Below are 19,831 nucleotides of genomic sequence, written 5' to 3'. Positions count from 1 at the left end.
AAATCAGTTTTAGGCCCCCAAACTTTCACTACGACTCAAAGGCATGAGTCCACTGCCTTTTCTACAATGGGAAGTTCAGTACAGATTACACACAAGTAACATGTCTAAAACTCATCTCTTTGTAAACCTGAAAACTTCTTGCATGCTTCAGAGAATCAACTTAAATCCACCCTTCACAGGTCAAAGGACTGTAGATGAGTATTCTCAGTAACAGCCTGTTTCCCCACCTGCCTTTCTGCTCGTTCCTGAGCGTGTGATCTTCTCCTTTCCCTGGTCTTGGGACACCCTCCCCCAACTATCAAGACAAGGGGCCTCGAATTTTCAAATGAACAACTAAGTAAAAAATTTCCCCTTAAACTCCTTAACCTAATATCTATTTGTTCCAGCAACCCACCAGCTCCAGGTGTTCCTTCAAAATCTGTGTTGTAGAGAGCTTCAAAGCCATTAGTCCCAGGTGGCCCTGATTCACAGATGCTGCCTGCACTCCTTAGCTCCAGATGGTCCTGCAGAGCCTGGTCAGCCAGTGAAACATCCTGCTCTTCCAGAACTTAGCTAGCACCCCAGCTTTACTGTGTCCACCACGATGTCCGTGCACCCAGACAGCAGGAAGCACATCCCTCCCATTCCTGCTTCACCAGTCCCCCCTTCCTATTTCCTCACATTTTATAATAAACAAGAGGAAGTAACTCTAGGAACCAAGTCTACCCCCAGTCCTCCTTCACTAATTCAGAAATACATTTCCATTGTTGGCATGAGTTTCATACTCTTTATAAAAGCCCGTCCCACGATCATCACCACACCTCTCTCTCTTGCACCTGTTCAGAGGTGGTCTCCCCACACCCCGAATGAATCTCCTGTGTGAGGCCTACTTCGTGGTGTGTTCTCTGTGGCATTCCTTGGCCCTGATGTGACAAGCTGCTACTCCACTGAGAAAGCCTAATACAGTAGGCTCTGAAGGAACTGGATTGTCAGTCACAGGAGAGCCAGCCTCCACCTGGATCTGTCCAATATCCTGAGCTTTGATATACAGATAGGGTGTGAAGCCAGACAGACTTTGTAGCCCTGGCTGTCCTGGAACTCACTCTGTAGATCAGTCAGGGCCTCAAACTCAAGAGTTTTCACTGCTTCTGCCTCTGGCATGCATAATCATCATCTGGCTCTTAAAATTAGACTTTAAGAAAAAAAAGAAAAAGCAAACATTTCATGTGTTTGGAGCCATATGTGCAGGATTTTGTCATTGCTCATCCAAACGAGCCTAATCCTGTAGCTTTGTTCCATTTCCATTCTATTATAGTTTAAACCTACAATGAAGAAGGGTGGGCATAGGGACAAACACCTATATATGCAACAGGTAGAGATAAAGATCATCGCTGGAAGTTCAACGTCAAGTCCAGCCTGGGACTGCATAGTTCTAAGCCAGCCTGGACTACATAGTGGGACTCATATATGCATGTGGTGGTTTTTACAGGTTTGACCCCCCATAGATCATGTGTCTCAATGCTTGACCATAGGAAGTTGCACTATTAGGAAGTATGGTCTTTTTGGAGATGTGGCCTTGTTAGAGGAAGTATGTCATGGTGAAGGCAGGCTTTGAGTCTGCTACACTCAAGCTCTGCCTAGTGTGGGATCAGAGCCTCCTCTTGCTTTTGGATCAAAGCGTAGACCTCTCGCTTCCTCCAACAATATGTCTGCCTGCACACTGCCATGCTTCCCACCATGATGATAGTGGACTAAACCTTTGAAACTATAAGCCAGTCCCAATTAGATGTTGTCCTTTATAAGCATAGCCTGGGTTATGTTGTGTCTTCACATCAATAAAACCCAAACTAAGACAATATGGACCATTAAATCAGATATTACCAAAATTCAGAGTATCATTAAGTAGTACTTTATAGTCAACTTGAAAAATCTAGAAAGAAACGGACAATTTTATAGACATGTCTTTCACGCATACTAAACTAAGAGAAAATAAACAACATAAACAGACATTTTAGGAGCAGTGTTTTTGAAGCAATGACGTGGACTCCAAAATCGTGTGTAGGTGTGTACAAGAACATATGGACTCACTGTTGACCTCTACATGCAAAGATAAATGAACACCAAGGTATCTCAAATCCCATAAAATAGACAGGGAAACAATACTACCAAAAGCATTTTGTAAGACCAGCCATATCAAAACTAAATAAGAGAAACAGAAAATTATAGTCCATTTCCATGCTAAGCATGCATGTGAACATTTTATTTTTTTAAAGATTTATTCATTTATTATATATGAGTACACTGTAGATGTCTTCAGGCACACCAGAAGAGGGCATCAGATCTCTTACAGATGGTTGTGAGCCACCATGTGGTTGCTGGGAATTGAACTCAGGACCTCTGGAAGAGTAGTCGGGTGCTCTTAACCGCTGAGCCATCTCTCCAGCCCTCATGTGAACATTTTCAATACAATATTTGCAAACAAAAGTCAACAGCACATTAGAATGTTATGTACCGTGACCAAATTCTCCTCATTGAAGGATACCAGGACGGCTCAACATTTGTCAGCCAATAAATATGATATGGCAAATAAACAGATGCAAAGTCAGAAATCACAGGATCCCACCAATAGATGCAGAAAACTGGGACAGTGTGAAACATATTATATTGAATTTAAACCTTAGAGAAACTAGAGATAAAAGTTTATTTCAATGCAATAATGCTATATGTAAGAAAACTCTAGCCAGCATGATTCTAAGCGGGAGAAACTCAAGATGAGACAAAGAGTGTCTGTTCTCTCTACTACTATTCAGCCTAGTTCTTGATGTCTTAATCAAGAACAGCGAGGGAAGAAAAGGGAAACGTGGAAGTAAATGAGTCAAATGATCGTTATTTGTAAGTGACATGAACATGTGTTTGAAATCTGAAATAATTTCACCGAAGTGATAGGACATAAAGCCCTATAAAAAAGCCAGCAGCTTTTCAGTACGCCAGCAACATGTATGACAAACAATTCCGGACATAATTGCTCCCAAAAAAAAAAAAAAACATAAAACTAGACTATCTAGGAATACACTCAAGGGGGTTAAAGATCTACAATAAAGCTTTAAAATACCAACTAAGGCTAGGCATGATGGCACCTCTAATCCAACAGTCAACAATCAGAAGAATGCAATGTTGGGCCAGCCTGATTTACATAGTGAGTGTCAGGCCAGCAAGGCCTACATAGTCAGACCTTGTCTCAAAAACCAAACCAAATCAAACCACAAACAAACAAACAAACGGAATTAGAAGACATTAAAAAAAAGCCTCCTACGCTCATGAATAGGTAAAGTCATTATGACAAATATAGCTAGAGTCCTGAAATTAACCTAGATATTCAACATAATTCCCCATGGCATTCTTTAAAGATCTAGAAAAATTCGAAATATATGGATATAGAAAAACTCCTAATAGCCAAAGTAGTTCTTAGCAGAAAGAGCAATACCAGGAGTTTTAAAATCCTGATTTCAAATTCCATTGCAGAGAAGACATGGTAGAAGAAGAAGAAGAAGAAGAAGAAGAAGAAGAAGAAGAAGAAGAAGAAGAAGAAGAAGAAGAAGAAGAAGAAGAAGAAGAAGAAGAAGAAGAAGAAGAAGAAGAAGAAGAAGAAGAAGAAGAAGAAAAGAAGAAGAAGAAGAAGAAGAAAAGAAGAAGAAGAAGAAGAAGAAGAAGAAGAAAAGAAGAAGAAGAAGAAGAAGAAGAAGAAGAAGAAGAAGAAGAAGAAGAAGAAGAAGAAGAAGAAGAAGAAGAAGAAGAAGAAGAAGAAGAAGAAGAAGAAGAAGAAATAAATAGGGCACGGTACTGGCACAAAAGTGAACAGAGACCAAAAGAATGGAACAGAGAACTCAGATATAATCTATAGGTACAGTGTTATAACCACCTTCCCAAACTAGGTGCTCTCCTCTTCCCCACCCTATTAGCCAGCATCAGTGTTATCCCAATGTCTAATGCAACAGGTTTCCACTGTGGCCATGGTCACATATGTGCATGATTCATATCTCCCTATGAAGTCAAAATGTCAGTGTTCTATCTATCTATCTATCTATCTATCTATCTATCTATCTATCTATCTATCTCCTCTTCTCCTCTCTATTCTTCTCTTCTCTTCTCTCCTTCTCTTATTCCCACTCAGAGGCAACCTTTTCTACACTGCCAATAAATCTCTTGTGCAAGGTCTGTTGCATGGTGTAATATCTTTGGCTCTCTGATCACTGCAAAAAAAACCTTACCTACAGCTATCTTATTTTCAATCACAACATATATTCGGATTGAGGGTGAGGGGGAAACAAACCCATTCAACAAATGGTGTTGGGAAAACTTGATATCTCCATGTAGAAGAACAAAACTACATTCCCTATCTCTTACCCTGGAGAAAAATGAACTCAAAGAACATGAACATGAAAACTTGAAATCTGCTAGATGAAAACCCTTTTCACTTATGCATCGACCAGGGCTTCTAGGGAAGGAAGCTCAGGAGAGAGATAGTACCAAGAGGTCACAAATGAGACTGCATGAAAATAAAAGGCTTCTGCCCAGCAAAGTAAACCATCAGAAAGTAAACAGACAGTTTAAGGAATGGGAGAAATCTTTACCAGCTATACATCTGGAAGAGGATTAATGGTTACAAAGAATAAATAATTCAACAACAAAAAACCCGAGAGCCAGATGTTGCAGTGCATCCCTAGAAAACACAGGAACTGTGAAACAGACACATAAGACTACAGTTCAGCTTCATAGGTTGTTTTAAAAAAACAAGTAATAAATGAAACAAAACGAAGGATCACTCTGATGAGGAACAATGAATTTGTGGGAATCGAGCAATTGGAAAATCATGTAGTCAAAGAAAACCTATTCCTTTGACCTAAGATGTGAGCAGGAAAAGAGAGTGCAAAGACATTGAATTTGGGGTTCATTTAAGACATGAGCATTACAGTGTTTCTTACTGGATTAAATCAGGACTATAAAATAAGTAAACATGGTACCAAAAGTTTAGGACTTTACAAGTAGCAGAATGGATTTGTGTGCAGACGGGAAGATGCACACGAAGGAACCAGGATGACAACTGAGACAGATAAGTCTGGTGAGGTTGGGCAGCCTTGTTTGAGCTGGAGAGATTTGTTTAGGTGGTGATGGTAAACAGAATTTGAAACCTTGGAGAAAAATAAAATCACCAAACAAATGATTAATTGCAATGGGAAAGAGAACAGGACTGCACTCTGGCCCTTCCTGTGTTCAGGGATCTCATCAGAGCACACTTCTGTAACAGATCTTACACATCAGGGGATGTGTCTAGAAGGCCTGTAGACCAGGGAGAGAGTCCCAGACTTTCCAGTGCACAGAAGTCCCCTGACCATTTCAACAGGATTCAGAAAGAAGCCAGGCTTGGTGGCACAGGCCTTTAATCCCAAGTATCTCGTATAATAAGACCTCTCTGAGTGCAAGGTAAACTTTATTGTACTTCCAGTTCCAGGTTGTCAAGGATACATAGTGAGACTCTGTTTTCAAACAAAGAACCAAAAACCACAAACAGAAACAAAAGACTTAGGAAGTATGGTGAAGAGTCGAGATTCTCTGTATTACCAAGTGGGTGAAGAGGCCACTGGTGTTCAGATCCCAGAGCTGCAAGGATGTAGACAAAGATGGGTTAGGCCTCACTTATGGTACCTTACGTAAGTACTTCTGGCTGCCAGGTATGGAGGCTCACATGTCTCTTCCTAGCACCCCAGAACAAGGAAAGAAGGACTGCAGAGGCTCTTACATGGATTTGTGCTACTCTCTTCATTGTTGTGACACAATACCCAACAGGATCAAGTTAAAGGAAGAAATTTATTATGACTCATGGTTGAAGAGGGTCCAGTGTCGGTGCTCACCGACAGTCCAGTCCATCTCGGCACAAGGCATGGAGGAGTACACTGCAGCAGGAGGATGTAGCTGGGATTCCTCAGACTTAAGTAGATGAGGAGGCAGAGAATAGAGATCCTCTTATCTGGCTTTGTCTTGTTCTTTGATCCTTGGGCCCCAACCCAAGGCATGATGTCACTCACATGGGGAGGTCTTGCATCCTTAATTAATCTCTGGAAACACTCTTACAGATGAGACCAGAATTACATCTCGCAGGAGACTCAAAATCCAGTCAAGTTGACAATGAAGGTTCATCATTACATCTACATAGTAAGTTCCAAGCCAGCCTGGGCTACAGAGTGGGATCCTATTAACAAACAAATAGAAAAAGGCAGAATGAGTCCTAGGCTACATAGCTAATAGTCTAAATGGAGGATCTAGAAAGTCTTTGGTATTTTGGAACTAGTGGATGTTAGTGGTAAGAACAGTATCTGTGATGGAAACTGATTTTATATGGGCATTACATTTGGGCAGCAGTGGTAGTGGGAGTCAGGGGCAGCCGAGAAAGAAAAGGGAGGGAGTTGCCATATTGATGGATACATGTTGTCATCTCTCCGATGAGAGGAAGCAATTACTTAAAGAGAATCTCTAATTGGCCGCTTTCTGAAAGGTCCCCAAGATGATGTTTTACTTTGAGGTACAAATAATAGAATCCAAATTCTTATCATTTAAAAAAGAAAGGAATTGAATATATGATATTGGAGGGCTGGGGTCCAAGGATAAAGGGAAGAACAGGAGAAAGCGAGAACAAAAGGACAAAACCATCAACATCAGGTCTCACACTGGATCCATAAGGTCCACAGGATCCACAGGGTCTACCCAGGCAGAGGGATCACTGATGACCCTACCAAAACCTTGGCACTGGTCTCTGTGGCTGGGACAGTTGTCATGGAAGCTGTGCCAATGTCAACCTTGCCAAATTCATTCTCTACAGCTTTTTCTTAGCATCACATGCTGGACCATGAACCAGAATGTGGTCATTCAGCTGGTGCAACTGAGAAGTCATGTGGGATGCAGTTGTAGAAATGCTTGGGAAAGTGACAAAGCTCTCTGGTACCTTTCTATACTCTTCCTAGGTGGTGCTATAGTGTGTGAAGAGACACAAGAGCTGGGACAAGCGGTACAAGGTAGATATAGAATGATGAAAGCTTCATTCCTGAGAAAGCCATCTGAGTAACTCCACACAGGGCAAGAGAATGACTGATATGGATACAAGATGAAGATGTCCTAGAGGAACTCCCAGAGCCCTGGACTTTAAAGAAGGGATAGTGCAGCCAGACATGGTGGCACACAGCTTTAATGCTAGTACTCAGGAGGCAGAGGCAGGTGAATCTCAGAGTTTGAGAGCAGCCTGGTCTACATAGTCAGCTCCAGGACAGCCAGGGTTTATGTAGAGAGATCCTGTCTCAACATCAACAAAAGATGCTACACAGAGCCCTAGTTTGGGCAAGCACTCATTCATAGAGGTGTCTCAGTGTAATAAAATGGGCTATGAACACATTTCCATGTAGGGCTTCAAATCTATGAAAATCCTCAGACACAATGCCTTCCTTACCTGCTCTCTTCTTCCTCATGGTCACAATGGCAATCAGAGCTCCAATGATGACAAACCCAAGGAGAACTACACCAACAGTTATTCCAACCACAGGCCAAGTTGCTGGTTCTAGGAAGAGAGAAAGGGGAAGAGAGGGAGGAGTTGAGGGGGCCTAACCCCAGTTCCTAGCAGAGACCTTACTCAGGAGTCTCTCCTTGATAACAGGCTCTGTGTTCAAACGTTTCCTTACTCCATCTCAGTGTGAGGGGCTCAGGCAGCCCCTCATGCTCCACAAGGCATGTGTACTTCTGCTCCTCCCCATTAGGCACCACCACAGATGCCCACTTCTGGAAGGTTCCATCCCCTGCAGGCCTGGTCTCCACAAGCTCCATGTCCTGGGTCAGGTCCTCCCCATTCAACTGCCAGGTCAGGGTGATGTCAGCAGGGTAGAAGCCCAGGGCCCAGCACCTCAGGGTGACATCACCTTCAGGTCTGGGGTGAAGGGTCACATGTGCCTTTGGGGGATCTGAAGAAAAATTTGGAAAATTCAAGCATTGAACATTGTGGCTGGGGATTTAAGCAGTCCCTGTCTTGGCAATGGGCAAGGGGATCAAGGTGAGAAGGGATGAAAACCCCAAAAGTAGCCCATACTCAGGCAACAGTGTGATCTATTCCTTGGAAATTTCTAACATTATACCAAGGCAGTCCAAAGTAGAAATCTCCCACGTTGTTAACCATGAAAAGAGGATATCTGGGTAGAGGGTATAGAGGCTCAGCACGACTGATCAGACCCCAGAGATATTAGGTGTAAGCACAGACCGAGCACATAGGAGGCCATAGTTCACAAAGGGCTGCAAGTTGAAGGGAGTGACTATTATTTCAGGAATCTTCTATCCTATCCTCCTGAGAGACACAAAACTGTCCTGAAAGAAGTATGAGCCCTGGGACAGTCACTATCTGGTGTTGGCTCAGGAAAACCAGGAGCTCCCTTCCCCCTCTGAAAGCAAAAGAGAGTGGGAGTATTACAGCTGGTCCCATTTTCCTTTCTCCTTGGAAGTGTGCTCCCTGCTCTGAGTGCAGATAGGGGAGTTACTTTTCAGGCCCTGATACCTGAGCGCTGTAGAGTCTCCTTCCCTGTCTCCAAGTGCTTCTGCAGGTGTTCAACACAAGAGACTTTCAAGAAGTGACTCAAGGCCTCTGCTACACCATCTGCCTCCCACCGTCGCTTGGTGATCTGAGCTGTGCTGTCTCCCACACTCCATGTTGTCAGGTCCGAGTTCAGGCTGATGTAATGTTGGCCGTCAAAAGCATGGCTATAGTGCGCTTGGAGGAGGCGTCCGTCTGGCCCCATGTCGCAACCGATTAAACACTGGAAGGTGTGAGAGACTGCCACCAGCCACGTAGTCAGCCTCACCCACCCATGGAATTTTCACCTACACTGGAAACCAGCCCTCAGTCCACTATTCTCTTGGATTCCCGGCCTCTGCAGAGGCTGTGGGATCTAAACCTAGGGTTTGGAACCCTGTGCAAGTCAGGTCGGTCCATGGAGATGTGAAGGGGCCACTCACCTTTATCGCTCTGGTTATAGACTTGGATTGCGAATCGCAGGTTTTCTCGAGCCCTGTGTGAATACCCCTCCGCATTCTTTCTCTCCATTTCCAAATACTCAGGCCCCATCTGCTTCATCCAAGGCCCTCTCGTCTGGATCCTCTGAGCAGCTCCATCACTGTCAAAGCGCATAAATGGCATGTAGTCCACATGGCCAACAATGCAGACATGCGAATCTTGAAGACCGGGTTGAGACGAGGTGGTGGTTACCAAATACTGCATGAAGTGTGAACCTGCAGACAGAGCCAGAGAGCTGTGAGACCCCGAGCTCTTCCTGGGATCTCCGGTGGGTGCGTGGGCTGGAGGACTTCAGAGCACCGGGCTCCGAACATGGAATAGAAAAGAGAACTGGAGAGTCTGGTTTGGAGATGAGAAGGAGCAGCATCCCGGGTCCTGCCTGGTGCTACTGGCTCCCATAGCTCTTGCTCCTCCAGGCAGAGGCTGTTTCCCTCCAGACCCACACTCACCAGCAAAACTCTGGTTCTTGGTTTGGGTCAGAGCCAGGAAGGCTGAGAGCAGCAGTAGGGTAGCATGCAGCACTGGAGCCCCCATCCTTGATGTGTGGAAACTCTGGAGGGACTGAGACTATGTTCCTCTCTGTGGAGATTATAGCGCTGTGGGCTGTGGGGAGATACCACAGTGAGTGTGGGTGGTTCTCCAAAATTGCTACACGGACTGGGAGTGAGAGCACGAGTCCAGATGGAAGGACAGCACAACTGACGTAGTTTGTAAGCTACCCAAAAGGAATTTAGGTGCCACAAGGGACTTCTCAACCCATGGCTTCCCTACCACCCACACTTGGAAGACAAAACCTCAGACTGGGGACTTATGAAAACTGCTTCCTCACATACTGGGTGCTCTTTGACACATCTGCCCTCTCTGAGTCCTGGATTCTGAATGTTTGGCTTTCAGGATCTCTTGTTTGTGCTTACCCATGATCAAGGACCTCAAAATTTTATGTAGGTTATATCTAACGACATTTGCCGTGTTAAAAACTGACAATTAAGCAGTTCTTGGTTGTAGACATCTGTAATCCCAGCATTTAGGAGGCTGTGCTATGGCAGGAGATTGGACATGAGTTTGAGGCCAGCTTAAACTACATGACACTGACATTTTTAAAAGATGTGTGTGTGTGTGTGTGTGTGTGTGAGAGAGAGAGAGAGAGAGAGAGAGGGAGAGAGAGAGAGTTTTCTCTTTTTTTTTCCTCCCAGCCCCCTAAAAGTTTAAAGAGTTCAGAATTCTTGGCCCGGGGAGAGGGACTTCAGGGGCCAGGAACCAACTACTGCTACCAACACCAACCCCAATCACAGACTCTACCCTTGCTGCCTTCCTCAGTTTACCCTGTAGTGCTGAAGATGGCCTTGGACAGTATAAGAATGTGATTAAGAGATAGTAAATACACGGTAGGACACAAGCAGGTTTGCAGCTTGGTGGGATTTGTTCTTCTAGCTGGGCTGCCCTGTCTGGCCTCAGTGGGAGAGGATGCACCTAGCCCTGCAAAGAGTTGATGTAGCAGGGCAGGATGGGGGTGGGGTGGGGACTGTTGCTCAGAGAAGAGGAGAGGGAACAGAGGAAGGGTTGTGAGAGGGGGTTGACTGGGAGGGAGCAGTGAGCAGGATATAAAGAGAATAAGAAAAAATAAAAAAAGAGATACATAAAAATGAAAAATATTTCAGATTTCTTTCCTTCTTCATACTTTTGTACTAAGATTTCAAAAGTTCAGATTTAAAATTTCCTTTGGTTGATCTAAGTGCAGTCTTAAAAGTGCTTTTCTTTTTTTCTTTTTTTTTTTTTTTTCAGGGCTGAAAACCAGTCTTTATTGTCCCCACTACTTGAGGGGGATAAATTGGGAGGAGTGGGTGGCGCCATTGCCGGGCCGGCCGTGCTTCACAGGCTTGTAGGTGATGGAGAACCCGCCCAATTAGTGGCCGATCATCTCGGGTTTGATCTCCACCTGGTTGAAGGTCTTGCGGTTGTACACGCCCATCATGCTGCCGACCACCTCGGGCAGAATGATCATGTCCCTAAGGTGGGTCTTCACCACCTCCGGCTTCTCCATGGGTGGCGCCTCCTTCTTGGCCTTCCTCAAGTGCTTGAGCAGTGAGTGCTGCTTCCTCCACAGGTCTCGGTTCAGGCGCCGTCTCTGCCGGGAGCTATACAACTGCATCAGCTGCTCATAGGACATGTCCATCAGCTGGTCGAGGTCCACGCCAGGGTGGGTGAACTTGCGGAAGGTTCACTTCTTCTTCTGCTCCACTTCGGCCATCTTGGCGGCTGCTTGACAAAACTTAAAAGTGCTTTTCATTGTGCTATAAAACATCTGTCTAATCTATATACACTCAGTCTTACTGGATGGAGAAAAGAGTTCATGCTTTTAACTCCAAATCAGTTTTAGGCCCCCAAGCTTTTACTACGACTCAAAGGCATGAGTCCACTGCCTTTTCTACAATGGGAAGTTCAGTACAGATTACACACAGGTAACATGTCTAAAACTCATCTCTTTGTAAACCTGAAAACTTCTTGCATGCTTCAGAGAATCAACTTAAATCCACCCTTCACAGGTCAAAGGACTGTAGATGAGTATTCTCAGTAACAGCCTGTTTCCCCACCTGCCTTTCTGCTCGTTCCTGAGGGTGTGATCTTCTCCTTTCCCTGGTCTTGGGACACCCTCCCCCAACTATCAAGACAAGGGGCCTCGAATTTTCAAATGAACAACTAAGTAAAAAATTTCCCCTTAAACTCCTTAACCTAATATCTATTTGTTCCAGCAACCCACCAGCTCCAGGTGTTCCTTCAAAATCTGTGTTGTAGAGAGCTTCAAAGCCATTAGTCCCAGGTGGCCCTGATTCACAGATGCTGCCTGCACTCCTTAGCTCCAGATGGTCCTGCAGAGCCTAGTCAGCCAGTGAAACATCCTGCTCTTCCAGAACTTAGCTAGCACCCCAGCTTTACTGTGTCCACCACGATGTCCGTGCACCCAGACAGCAGGAAGCACATCCCTCCCATTCCTGCTTCACCAGTCCCCCCTTCCTATTTCCTCACATTTTATAATAAACAAGAGGAAGTAACTCTAGGAACCAAGTCTACCCCCAGTCCTCCTTCACTAATTCAGAAATACATTTCCATTGTTGGCATGAGTTTCATACTCTTTATAAAAGCCCGTCCCACGATCATCACCACACCTCTCTCTCTTGCACCTGTTCAGAGGTGGTCTCCCCACACCCCGAATGAATCTCCTGTGTGAGGCCTACTTCGTGGTGTGTTCTCTGTGGCATTCCTTGTCCCTGTTCTGACAAGCTACTCCTCCATTAAAAAACCCAATCGAGTAGGCTCTGAAGTAACTGGATTGTCAGTCATATGGTAGCAAAGACTAAACAGAAAAGAATAAATCTAAACACATTTCCCCAAACCCCATTAAAGCAACATCCCTTCCCTAATTTATTCATGAATGGTGAAGCCTTATGTATGTGATGACTTATATATCTTATGTTTTAAGAAATTCAGATCAAGGGGTTGGGGATTTAGCTCAGTGGTAGAGCGCTTGCCTAGCAAGCGCAAGGCCCTGGGTTCGGTCCCCAGCTCTGAAAAAGAGAAAAAAGAAAAAAAAAAAGAAATTCAGATCAAATCTTAGTCTGAAGCACATACCTGAAATCCTAGCCCTTGGAAGGTAAGATTAACCTGGTTGGTATAGTTGTGTGTACCTGTGCATGTGTGCATTGTGTGTGCATGTGAGTGCCCGTGTATGCGTGTGTGTGTGTGTGTGTGTGTGCGTGTGTGCATGTGTGTGTTGGAGGTGTTTGTGTGTGTGTGTGTGTGTGTGTGTGTGTGTGTGCATGTGTGTGTGGGAGGTGTTTGTGTGTGTTTGTTTATTTGTGTTGGGGGTAGGGGATAAATGAATGACTTGGAAAAACAAAAGGTTTTTTTTAAGTACTTAACAGCCTTCTCTCTAGAGAACTCTTTGGGGAAGGAAGTAGATGGATCCCGACCCTGATCCATGATGTTGGGAAATGGCTGTCTGACTCTTCCCACTGCTCTCCTCTAGCACTTGGGAATTGGCCCCGGCAGTCTATGAGCACCTGTAGGGCTGGTGCTTCACTCGTCCTCATCTCATTTTACTGTAGGAATGGTTGTAACAATAACCAACTCAGAGCACTTTAAAGTGAGCTTTGGAGTGCCCCAAGGCTTCTCACGTCCTAAGTTACAGCAGGTTTTTGCAGCCATCGATGTTTAGATTTAGAATCCTCATGGCTTTATTCAGTAAGAGCATTCTGGAATACGAGAGCCTGTAACCATACCCTGTTCGTTTTTGTTACCTCATAAGACAACATCGGCATAAGTGCGTGGCTGGAGACTGGGGTAGAGGCTATGGAATATGAGTCATACGTATTGATGAAACTCACAGTACACCTGGGGTATCCAACCCCAGGTTAATTCTCTCACTTTACAGATCAGAGGGAAGCGGCCAGCAGGGCATAAGGGACTGTAAAAGAAAGACAAGTAGGGGATGATCCTTGTGGACTAAGCTCAGCAGCACGAGGGGATAAAAAGAATCCATGGCACTTCACTGTTTCTCACTGGTGGGTTTTGATGTGTGAGTCTAATTTTCATCTTCCTTAGTTGAAAAGATTGGGGTGGGCTGGAGAGATGGCTCAGCAGTTAAGAGCGCTGACTGCTCTTCCAGAGGTCCTGAGTTCAAATCCCAGCAACCACATGGTGGCTCACAGTCATCTGTAATGAGACCTGATGCCCTCTTCTGGTGTGTCTGAAGACAGCTACAGTGTACTTATATAGAATAAATAAATAAATAAATAAATAAATAAATCTTTTTTTAAAAAAAGAAAATACTGGGGTGAGAGGTATGGAAATACAACTAGACATCCTGTTGAAAGGGGAATTTTGTGTCTCTGGTGAGAGGTGGCGTTGGGTTCTGAAGGGAAAGCATTGTTCCTTTCTGAGACAGTACCCATGGGTCTGTGGTCAATGACAGTCACACCTCATGTGTGAGTCCCACACTGGATTATACTTCCTGTAAAATGTCGTTCTCTCCAGAGGGTTTGTAATCCAGTCAGGTTTCTATAAAGAAAAGAATGTAGGAAGCTTGAGATTGGTCTGAGGGTACAGAAATGAAATACTTTCTCTGAAGCATCTGGGACATGGATTCGAGATGGATGGAGACTGTTGGGAGTTTATTAGAAGAGTTACTAGTACAACAAACAGACAGAGACTATTAAGATGTCAACACGGTGGGCTTCTGAGAAGGGTTCAGGCCCCAGCACCAGAGACGGACTGCATAGCCTGGGCCTCTGAAGAGAGGATTAGAGTGTGGCAGAAGCACAGGTCTCATTTTATAGCTCTCTGAGAACTGCGATGAAGCCAGCAGCCAGACTCTGAATCCCAGGCAAAAGGCAGAAAAGGGCAGGACACGTCACTGCCAACACCTGCGTTGACAGAAACTTGCTCCCTGGATGAGAAATCCCGATACCTAAAAGTCTATTGGCCAGGCATTTATAAACAGTATCTCTGTGGTGTGTATGATTGTGGGAGGGAGGCTGAAGCTATCAGAGACTGAGCCAACAGTTGGATTGTAGCAAATTTTTTTTCATGTTCTGCCATGTCCCAACACTACATTCTTACACCCTTATGCTGCTACAGTAGTGACATCTGTGTAGAGGCAGGCTGATCTCTGTGAGTCCCAGAACAGCCGGACTACACAGAGTCCCTATAAAGGGACCACTGTGCTACTTTATATTTTAGACTTTATATTTCTCTACAGTCTCTAGAGAAAGCAGCTCTCCCGAGGAGGTCTTTTTCTTATCAAAGTGGTTGACGGGTTTGTAGCTCCATCCTCACAGGAGCTGGCAATTGCATGTCTTTGTTCTTTATCAAAAGTCCTCCTTCGATCCATATTCACACAAGGATGAATAATCATCAGGATAGGAAAAACTCCTGGCAAGAAAACAGAATCTCTGGGCTGGGTAGAGACCTACAATTCTAGTAGGTCAGGATCATTTGCTTGACCAAGGTCACCTCTAGGAAGGCACCTTAATCCATGCCAAAGAGAGAGGCAGAATAATTAGTTCTCTAATGAGATTATCATAGTTATTCTCCCAAGAATCCCTGCCCCGGTGCAGTAGCTGATGACCACAGCCATGGAGGTTTGTAAACCTGACCACTTTTCTGAATTAGTCCTTTCCCCTTTCTTCTGTCTTCTTTCTAAACTTGATTTCCTTAACATTTGTCTTCTCTCCCTCACTCTTTCTTTAAAGCCTTTATCCTTTAAAGATGTGGCTGCTTGTCTGCCATGTGTCGGACCCCCCTCCGCCCCGTGCCAGTTTAAAATGGCCCTTTCCTCTTCTCTCCTCCATTCTCATCTTCCCAGAAGCTGTTGAGACTTCACAGTTTGCTTGTCCTGAGGTTTTCCTTTTTAACTTGAAAACAACCTTGAGATTCTTTTTAAATTACTTTATTAGTGAGCCTAACCCCCATCCCCAGAGACCCCAATTCATCCTGTATCATTGGCATACAAAAACACCTATGAGATGCAGAGGTAAAAAGATAAGGAGTTCAAGACCATCCTCAACTACATAGAGTTTGAAGCCAACCTGGGCTTAAACAAAACAAAATCCAAAGGGGGGACCCAAGAAGTCCTAACAACAGGACAGCTAGAATGACAGTTGAGCTGAGGGATGATGAAGAAGATCCCAGTAGATACTGTACACCAGGTATCAGGATTCAAACCAGATAGGAAGGGGGCTGTGGGATATTTGTCCCAAAGAAAGAACTTTCAATCTCCGTGCCTCAGCCTCCTGGGTGCTAGTCTCATAGATATTTGTCACCATGCCTGAATCTCGTCAAACATGTCAAAGGAGATCTGGACCCTGGGAAATAAATGTTTGAGAGTGACTTGTAGCGTGTACAATGTGAATAAAGCATATCTGTTTGTACTGCTCCGGCAAAATACTACCAGGGACTGGTCAGCTCATGTAGAACCCAAGTTTATTTCTCATAGTTCTGGAGGCTGATAAGCCCAAGGTCAACGCCATGAGCTTCGAGTGAGTGCCCACTTACTGATACATGGACATTGTCTTTTTTGCTAAGTCCTCAACACGTAAGACATGGGAAACAAGCTCTCTGTCTTCTATGTTGTGAGAGGACTAATCCCATTCATAAAGCTCCACCATGCTGCTCTCATTATTTCTGAAGTCTTTAACTTTAAATACTGTCACATCCAGGACTAGGCTTAAAATGTGAACTTTTGGAAATAACTAGTCTGGCAGGGATGCAGATAGTCTAAAGACAGTGTGTCCTTCCTTTCGAATACATGGTGGTGAATTAAGGTACCTCCAGGATTTGGAATTGTCCTAGGAATCTCACACTGAGAGACAGGCACCTGGAACCAGACAGAGGAAGAACTTGTCTCCACAAAAGATATTTCATACTCTTCTAATAATGTGTCAAGCCACCTCGTGACGTGAGACTACAGACCAGACAATGGTGGGTTAATGATGAAGCTAGATCACACCTTTGTCACATAATTGTATCACAGCCTAACTATGCATACCTCTTGTCTTCTGTTTAAACATTGTTCTCATGTGAGGACTCTCAAGGTAGACTTGGGAGCCACTAGACCTCTTTGTCCTTCTTATCAATGTGGCCATATTGAAAAAAAAATCTCCTTTCTTCCCCCTGCTTCATGGTATTTGGGTCTTTTAGATACCTTGTTAAACAGGCAGCTGACCATGGCTTGTTAGGGCTGTGAGGAGGCACAGGTTCTGACCATAACTCTGGTATCAGCCTAGGCTAACCTTAATCTCTCTCTCTCTCTCTCTCTCTCTCTCTCTCTCTCTCTCTCTCTCTCTCTCTCTCTCCCCCTCTCCCTTTCTCTCTCCCTCTTCATCTCATTCTCCCTCTCCCTCTCCTTCTCTCTCTCCCTCCCCCGCCTCCCAACCCTAACCCTGCTCCTTGCTTTGTAGACCAGGTTAGTTAGCCTCGTATTTGCAGAGACCTGCCTCCAAGAACTGGGATTAAAGGCACATTTTATAGTGCAGCTTGGTGGGGGAAACAGGGCGGAGGGAAGAAAGGGTTGGAATATTTTGTATGAGAAAAGAATAAAGAAAAAGTAAAGGAAATGCAAGAACGTCTCAATTTTCCTGCACACAGGAGTCCCCTGGACATCTCAACAAGATTAAGGGTCTGAGCTGAGATTCCTTATAAGAAGCTTGGGCTGAACCTGCTGGTGTTCAACTGATGGTAGGCCAGGCTCACAGCTGGTAACACTAGTCATTCTTGAAGCAGATTGTATCCCCTACACCTGCAGTACCAGCACTCAGGCGAAGGCAGAAAGATTTATGTTCTACCACACCCCCTGCCAAAGGGGGGGGGGGTAGGTAATGCATGGCCTCCCTGCCATGTATTAGACGGTGTAAGGTAGAGTCTGGGAATAGGTATGAGAGTTCTGGAACGAGGTTTGAGGCTACCAATGTCAACCATCACAGCAGTACCCACAAGGTCTCAAGTAGGAATACAGTATTTTACCCTTAGAACACAAGTAGACATTGTATCACTTCTCTCCTTAACATATAAAATAAACAGAACATAAGTAGACATTGTATCACTTCTCTCCTTAACATATAAAATAAACAGAACATAAGTAGACATTGTATCACTTCTCTCCTTAACATATAAAATAAACAAAACCAAGTCTGAAAGAATCAACTTAAAGCAAGAAGGGTTTGTTTTGGTTTTTGGTTTAAGAAAGTACAACCCATCCTGGCAGGAAAGCCATGGTGGAGTTCACGGCAGCTGGAGCGTGTGACTGGGGTGACTCTCTTCTCCATGCAACAGGAGCTGGGTGTGGAGATGCTGGCTCCCATCTGGTTTCCTCCTCTTCTTCCCTTGTCTTCAGTCTGGGCCCCCCAAATCATAGGTTGGTGTCACCCACATTCAAGCAGCTCTCCTTTCCTCAGTTAATCTCTGGAAACATCATAGAAATTTCCAGAACTGCAAGTCCTGGGAGATCCTGAATCCAGTCAAGCTGACAATGAGGATGAGCCACCACAGCTAAATAGTGAGTTCCAGCCCATCCTGGGGTACAGTGTGAGAACCTGACAAAAAAGAGGGGGGTAGGTAATACACGGCCTCCCTGCTTTACAGTCTAAGCTGGAGTCTGGGAAGAGGTATGAGAATTCTGGAACAAGGTTTGAGGCTACTGGTGTCAACCATCACAGCAAGGAACAGTCCCAAGTGGGATGCAGTATTTTACCCTGAGAACATGAGAACACACGGACCTGTCATCAGCCCTGAGTTATCTTCTCTCCCACTGAATGTCGCCTCAAGTACAAGACACAGTAAGCAATTTGCAAGATAAAAAATCTCTTGCTGGGGGCTAGAGAGGTGGCTCAGCAGTTGAGAGCACTCACTGCTCTTCCAGAGAGGTCCTGAGTTCAATTCCCAGCAGCCACATGGTGGCTCACAACCATCTGCAATGGGATCCGATGCCCTCTTCTGGTGTGTCTGAAGACAGCTACAGTGCACTCACATACATAAAATAAATAAATAAAAACCTTTTTTTTTTTTTTTTGGTTCTTTTTTTCGGAGCTGGGGACCGAACCCAGGGCCTTGCGCTTCCTAGGTAAGCGCACTACCACTGAGCTAAATCCCCAGCCCCCAATAAAAATCTTTAAAAAGAAAAAAAATAATAAAGAATTAAAAGTCTCTTGCTGGTTGCGTTCTGAAAATTCCCTAGAGTGCTTTCTGACTTACAGACACAAATAAGAGAATCTAAATTCTTATCATTTAAACATAAACATAAAATTTATACGGGACATTAGAAGCTTACAGATTTTTTTTTATTTTAGAAAAATCCAAAATTCCAAGCTTGAGTCTTCATATCTAAGGACAGAACACAAAAGCCAAATAGCACCAGATCCTATGCAAGATACAGGGCTCCTGCCACAGTAGAGCCAAGGACTCAGGCTGTGCTCAGCTGCAGGGATGTTTAACTGAATGATGGAGGGACTAGGTCTCTGTTTCCTTTCTAGACTTTCAGTGTTGGCTGTGACTTGACGTCAAGGGGTGGAAATAAAATGATAAAAATGATTAAGTTAACTTCCTTTTCCATCTCTGTGAGGATAAAGGTGGAGAAAGGGGTGCAGAATGATTTGGTTCTAGAGGAAACTCCTAGTCCTAGACCTCAGGCAATAAATATTCCATGAGTATGGTACAGACAGACCTGGAACTAGGTCAGGAAACGTGAGGAAAGGATTTGTACAGGAAAAAAAAGTGGAGTGCCCTCCCAGAGACCTGTTTCCTCCTCCTGGAGACTCTGCCTCAGATTTGTGTCCACATCACCAGAATCCTCAACTTGAAATCCCTGTCCTCTATTTCCAGGTGTTCCTTACAGAGTTAGTTTAAAAAACAGTCTCCATGTAGCTAAAACACACAAATGGATACACTTTATAGTAACAAAACAGAAGATGGGCACATTTGTATCCAGGGCTTGAAATTTCTCAGTAAGACCTGTCGCGCCCACCTCGTCCAGCAAGGAAGACGCAACACGGTTGGATTCTTCTCAACAGCCTTTACTGCAGGAGACCTTCTTTGTTGATACAGGGAGGCGGCGGCAGCCAGCCCTAAGTGTTACAGCTCCAAGTGTTACAGCTTTAAGTGTTACAGCTTTAAGTGTTACCGCGCCGAGCGGCAAAGCCGCTCGGCTTATATACACAACAGTATGCTAATCTTCTTTCAGGGATTGGTGGGGCACGAGTCACC

The 19,831-nt window shown here is 44.6% G+C and overlaps 1 protein-coding gene and 1 pseudogene across 1 annotated transcript; both read right to left on the bottom strand.

The window, feature by feature from the left end:
- Positions 1-6,696: 6,696 nt before the first annotated feature.
- Positions 6,697-9,613, bottom strand: RT1-M6-1 (RT1 class I, locus M6, gene 1). Its single transcript, NM_001008852.1, has 6 exons — positions 9,529-9,613; positions 9,022-9,294; positions 8,564-8,776; positions 7,704-7,979; positions 7,475-7,582; positions 6,697-6,734 (listed from the first exon to the last, which is right to left on the bottom strand). Exons 1-6 carry the CDS (start codon positions 9,611-9,613, stop codon positions 6,697-6,699), a joined length of 993 nt encoding a protein of 330 aa, NP_001008852.1.
- On the bottom strand, positions 10,859-11,347 carry Rps15-ps1 (ribosomal protein S15, pseudogene 1; annotated as a pseudogene).

This window comes from Rattus norvegicus, chromosome 20, assembly GCF_036323735.1.
Source record: "Rattus norvegicus strain BN/NHsdMcwi chromosome 20, GRCr8, whole genome shotgun sequence".
Taxonomy (NCBI): domain Eukaryota; kingdom Metazoa; phylum Chordata; class Mammalia; order Rodentia; family Muridae; genus Rattus; species Rattus norvegicus.
This window is presented reverse-complemented; position numbering and strand designations above follow the sequence as displayed.